Source organism: Carya illinoinensis, chromosome 6 (assembly GCF_018687715.1).
Source record: "Carya illinoinensis cultivar Pawnee chromosome 6, C.illinoinensisPawnee_v1, whole genome shotgun sequence".
Lineage (NCBI taxonomy): Eukaryota > Viridiplantae > Streptophyta > Magnoliopsida > Fagales > Juglandaceae > Carya > Carya illinoinensis.
Genome location: NC_056757.1, coordinates 36,955,469 through 36,961,162, shown reverse-complemented (window position 1 = coordinate 36,961,162; position 5,694 = coordinate 36,955,469). Strand labels below are relative to the sequence as shown.

Here is a 5,694-nt window from a genome sequence, read left to right as displayed (position 1 = left end):
AAACAAAAAATTAACATATTCGAGTGCGCGACTTGTTAATTAACTTGAGAAGTGCAGCTTATTTTCACACGTCCCATGTGTTCGGATTATGATCATGTAGTTAATTATCATGAAAGAAAGGGAAATGAGCTTTCCAATATATTTTAAGTAGGTCTTCTAACGAAACAGGATCTAGACATAGCCGTCATTAATGAAAATGAAATAGGATCTGCTCAAGCTTCACTTGATTGCCTTTTTCCCCTAACCCCACCCCCCCCCCCCCCCCCCCCCCCCCCCCCCCAAAACAAAAAAAGAGAGAAAAAAAAGAAGAAGAAGACATAAGCCTTCGAGAGATCCGGCCTTATCCGATATTCTTAATCTATTTATCTTACAAGATGGTAGCTAGGAACTTGTTGAGATATATATGTCATTCAAGGAATATTTATGATCAACAGCTCCAACGTGTTTTGCGGTGTCGAAGCTATAAGCTGGGGGATAATCCTCTGCATGAGCCGCATGTTTTAAGGTGCTTGATGGGCATGAGCTCTTAGAAAACCACCTGGACCAAAAGAGATAATTGAGGAAGTTTAGAAAGCTAAGGGCTGCCAGGAGCCAGTAGAAAAGATCTAGCCTGTCTGTGTTGAGATCATTTTCATGGAGCCAACCGCCATTTGAGGAACTTGAGGTGATCTTATTCACCATTGAAACCAGTAAGGAACTCAGATAGAATCCAAACGAGTAGGAGCAATATGTCATGGCTGTTAAAAATGCTTTCGTCCCTTTCAAGGATTGTTTGTAAAAAAATTCAATGAGGCCTACGGCCGTAAACATTTCCGATAATCCAAAGATTAAGAATTGAGGGGTGATCCAGAAAATGGATAGTTTTTGGTTTAGGTTTACTGCAGCCTCCCTTCTCTTCTTCTCCATTATGGCAGCTGAAACCATTGAAAATGTTACAAAAAACAGGCCGAAGCCTATCCGCTGTAAAGGGGCAATTCCAGAGTTGTGTCCCGTGAATTTTCTGGCAAAAGGGACAAAAAAAGTGTCATAGACAGGGACTAGAAAGATGAGCATTATGTAGGGGATGGATTGAAGTGAAGCTGGTGGAATGTTGAAGAATTTTGTGAGTCTTGTATCCATTGCACTTCCTTGTTGGACTGAGAATGTTTGGAGTTGGGCTAAAATGGTATTGAAAACGATGGTGCATGCAAAGATCGGAACAACTGAGATCAGAATCTTCACTTGCTGCACTTGAGTAACCGTGCACAATCTCCATCGGCTTTCCTCTGTATGAGCCCCGTCGTGGATTTCGATGCAAGCTCTGTCCAAGAACCTGATATTTTTGGGTGTGGTCAATTAATTAATTAGTAGATTTTCCATACCGTACGTAAGAAAACCATAACTGGGGAAACTAACATGTATATATATAATCAGAAAGAGCTACTATTCTCGATCTAATCATGAATTGATAAACAAGCTGAAAAAGGAAAAGGGTGCTGATCTTCTTATACGTTCTTATTCTTTTTCGTTTATGATTTGAAAGTGTGTGAAGAACGAAGCAGAAGCCGCAACAATATGTAGTAAAATAAGATCGGATAAATTAAGAAACAAATCGTCTTCCAAATATACCTGAACTTTTCAGTGTGAAGGAGACTGCCAGTATCAGAAGACAAGCTAACGTTATTTGGCACCTTGTTTTGGCTTCCGTGAAGCATTCGTCTGTTAGATGAACAAACTTGCAACTTTCTTTTTAAAATTGCAGCCACAAAAACCTGAAAAGAATTAAACAATAATATTAATGTAGAATTAAATAATAGAAAAGATCACAAGCACAAAATTAAATTAAAATTAAAGAAGAGGAAATTAATTGAATGAGATACACATAAAATAAAATATCAGTTATAATTACTTGAGCAATGGGGGTGAAAATGCTTCCTTGAGGGGGCTTGTTCCGGTAATATAAAGTACCAGAGACCAAGCTGATTAATCCCATAGCCATAGCAGCAGCCGAGACTCCAAAGCCTACATCCATTCCGGAATGAGTTTGGACCCACACAAGAATTGTAAGGGCAATAAGTTCGCCCAAAGAGAACGCGAAATAGGCAGCATTGAAGTACGAGGAGAGCTTCTTGGATTGTTTGGGATTATCTTGGTTGAACTGGTCACCCCCATGAGCAATCATGTTGGGTTTAACACATCCACTCCCTAATGCAACTAAGTAGAGTGCTACAAAGAATATCAAAGCTTTCATCTCCTTTGCTTCCGTACAATATTGTTCTCCATCAGACAGCATGTTACACGGTGGTGGCTTTAATTGGGGAAGATGGGCTTGAACCGAGAGTAATATGAAACCCTGCATGTCCCCAACAAAAAACCGTGTAAATTAACCAGGCCAAGACCAGTCCCTAGCTTACTCCTCCCTGTCCTCGATCCCTAGCTAGCTATGTATGATCTTTATTATATCTAGTTGCATGCCATTGTACGTCGTAATTGTGCCGCGACAGCTAGCTAGCTTTGTACGTCTATATATGCTTCGGATAGAATGTAATTGGATATAAATTGAACCTAGAATTACTTTTATGCCATGTGGCCGAGTTGAGAGAGAGAGGGAGAAAAAGTCGTGCCGGAGGGAAATAATAGTTGATATATATATATTGAGATAAAAGCTGGCTTACAGAAAGTTCAACAAAACCAAAGATGAGCATGGTCCAGAAACTCCCAAGATATGAATCTGAAAGATAGCCGCCAAGGAGCGCCAGGAGAAAGAGAGTTCCGACAAAGTTTGTCACTATGTTGGCAGACTTGGACAAAGAGAAGTGCATCTCGTTAATCAAGTATGTTATGAGGTTGTTCCCAACGGCAGCTATGGCCATTATCTCAAACGCTTGTAGCCCTGAAAGTAATCGCACACTTCACATTAATCTCAGTATTTAAGTTAATACATTAACATGATTAAGCAATGCAATATTATATAGAAAGTACATACGTATATATACCTAAGAATTAAAATTGAATATATATACATGTTATCATGCTAAAAGCTTTAAATAGTCGAACAGAGAAAAAGATCAGATCAATATATACCAAGGACAAAGCCAGCTGCTCTCATCCCACCATGTTTGCTAGGATTAATGAAGGGTCTCCCTCTCCAATCAACCATGGCCTCTTGATCACCCATTACTCCAGCCGTTTCCATGGACGCTATCGTCGCTTCTTTAATATTTTTTCACTCTCAGATCTTTAATTCCCAAAAGCTAGCCAGCAATAGAGAAAGAGAGAGTACGTACAGGACTTCTAGAATGGAGGAATTGTGGTTTTCTTACACTATGCTGAGTCTAACGCAAGTGAAGTGGGTAGCTAGCTAGTTGTATATTTATAAGAATGCCAAGCCCCTCTGTTAGATTTTGTGCAGAATGAAACTTCCTTTGAAAATTCGATCTATACCCTCACGCATGACTATGCCTAAGTGGAGATCAAATGGATCGATGGTGTTGGTGCGGATTTTCGTGTGTACGTGCTGTTGAAATTTAGGTTTGGATACTGAATTGAGATAAAAGTTAAAATTTAAATAAAATATTATTAAAATATTATTTTTTAATATTATTATTATTTTAAATTTTAAAAATTTTAAATTATTTATTATATTTATTTAAAATTAAAAAAAATTATAATAATCACGTGAAATAAGTAAGAAGGATTTCTTAATCCAAACCATTTCTACGCTGATATATATTATATGAAAGCGTGTTGTTTAATTAATACATATGTGAGTAGAGTACTAGTGAAGACAAGTACTGAAGTTGCCTTTTCGGTCCTCAAAATTCTGTTAAGTGGTCCAGTACTCGTACACCGACCTTAATCATCCTCTCAGGTCCCATGTATATATAACAATTTTTTTATGCAATTATCAATATTTCTAGTCATATTTGTTAAAAGTGGCCTATTTTAAGTAGTTATTATTTTTAGATTATTAATATATAAATTATTTAAAATGTGTCATGCTAATAAATATGATTAAAAATGATAAGTCGACCTAGAATCATTATAAAAATTACACATGTGGCACATGAATTTTCGTGATAATTAGTTATATATGGTGCAAATTGATGAGAAAGTAGTAGTAGTTCGTGATATTGTAAGTTGAAAGAAAATATGGTAGTTTAGGTAAAAATTATTTTTTATCTTGAATTAATTACTAGCATATATAACATGATGAGGGCCGGGACATGACACACGTATGATATAATATAATATATATATATATATATGCATATGTGTGTGTAAATTTTCCTCCCATTTATTCTTTAGCGTAGCTGTGTAAGTTACATCTGATCGGTCTGATCTTATTATTAGCAACTTTCTGAAAATTTATTTTTAATAGCTATATGTAGTCGTCAACAATATTCATGCATGGTATTATTATATATTTACTAGTACTTAATTAAAAATTACTCGATCTATCGCCTAAAAAAATATAAGAATTAATATATATCAGCTAGCTAGCCAGGAAACTATAAATTAATCAAGCATTAATTGATAGTTTTAGTAAACGTTTTAATCAAGCTTATATATCAAATTCAACGAATCCTATATATTTAAAAAGCTTAAGCTTCTAATTCGATATATCAAGATACATACAAATAAATTAATAAGCGGGGTATAACATATGTATGCAGTCAGCTTGAGTTTAATATATCGTATGCATGCTTATTTAATATTTATTGGGAGTAGAACCTAGCTATATATACATATATGCGCGCGCGCGCATGTCATGTACTGTATGCTAACAAAACGCAAATAACTATTTAGATATATATTACCATATTACCTTTTCAATTTCTTGTCAAACATTGATTCTAGTACTAGCCCTATATTTATTAATTATACTCAGTTGATCATTGCATTCATTCGGCTCCTTGTACGTGGTTTCATTCTAATTTCTAGCTTTAACTATTCGCATAGCTATACTCCAGATCATTTTTTGCATTATTAATTAGTAATTTTTATTGTCTGATGCGCTACCGTGTACGTACGTACGTAATTAATACATGATCCATATATATATTTTGTTTACCACTACTTTTTCCTAAGTACTAGATCATTACTAGTATTGATCTGCCTAGTGTAGAGCTGCTTAAATCCTAATCGTACGTTACTTTCATGCCAAATGGTTCGGATTCCACCGCCTCCTACTACAATAAAAGATGGTTTTTGGATTTTTGTCTAAAAAAAAATTACGATTTCGTTTCAAAATAATTTTTAAGACCAAAAAAGATTGATGAAAATTAAATTTCATCTTAAAACTTATATTTTTAGACAATTTTTATTTTGTAAAAAGAAAATCGTCTCAAAATCAATTTTTTATTGTAGTATCTAAACTAGGTGGCCGGAGTGACACAATCCAAACCATTTTAATTGTTAAAATATGATGAATTAAGTTTAAAAGAATTAAAACTTCTAAATGATCGAAATTTAAAGTCTAAACATTAAGTTAATTAGATATGACATGAAAGTGCTTAATATTTTAAGACGGCAGGAGACGGTTGGAAGTCGGTTTGGTCTGCAACTCACATCATGAAAGAGGAATGGTACATTTTGAATTGGTTTTGCGTGGTGCAACGCACTGTACATGTCAAGTGCTTAGTATAATGCACAGGTCTGGTGTGGGCGAAAAGAAAGACAAGGAAACCAAGATAAAAGGTTGTCGGTGTTACA

General features: G+C 35.2%; 1 protein-coding gene across 1 annotated transcript; it reads right to left on the bottom strand.

The window, feature by feature from the left end:
• Positions 1 to 282: 282 nt before the first annotated feature.
• LOC122313875 (protein NRT1/ PTR FAMILY 4.3-like) lies at positions 283 to 3,337 on the bottom strand. The gene is made up of 5 exons (XM_043129161.1): positions 3,064 to 3,337; positions 2,655 to 2,872; positions 1,889 to 2,332; positions 1,609 to 1,751; positions 283 to 1,312 (listed from the first exon to the last, which is right to left on the bottom strand). The coding sequence occupies exons 1-5, from the start codon at positions 3,173 to 3,175 to the stop codon at positions 382 to 384; spliced, it is 1,848 nt and encodes a 615-aa protein (XP_042985095.1). The 5' UTR covers positions 3,176 to 3,337; the 3' UTR covers positions 283 to 381.
• Positions 3,338 to 5,694: the final 2,357 nt, after the last annotated feature.

What these genes read in the sequence shown, in the direction of transcription:
- LOC122313875 (XM_043129161.1), bottom strand. Translation starts at nt 3,175, where the DNA reads ATGGAAACGGCTGGAGTAATGGGTGATCAAGAGGCCATGGTTGATTGG. An exon ending in AGCAGCTGGCTTTGTCCTTG is followed by an intron (nt 2,873 to 3,063) that starts GTATATATTGAT and finishes GATTACTTTCAG; the next exon opens with GGCTACAAGCGTTTGAGATA. An exon ending in CTTCACACTGAAAAGTTCAG is followed by an intron (nt 1,313 to 1,608) that starts GTATATTTGGAA and finishes CAAAAATATCAG; the next exon opens with GTTCTTGGACAGAGCTTGCA.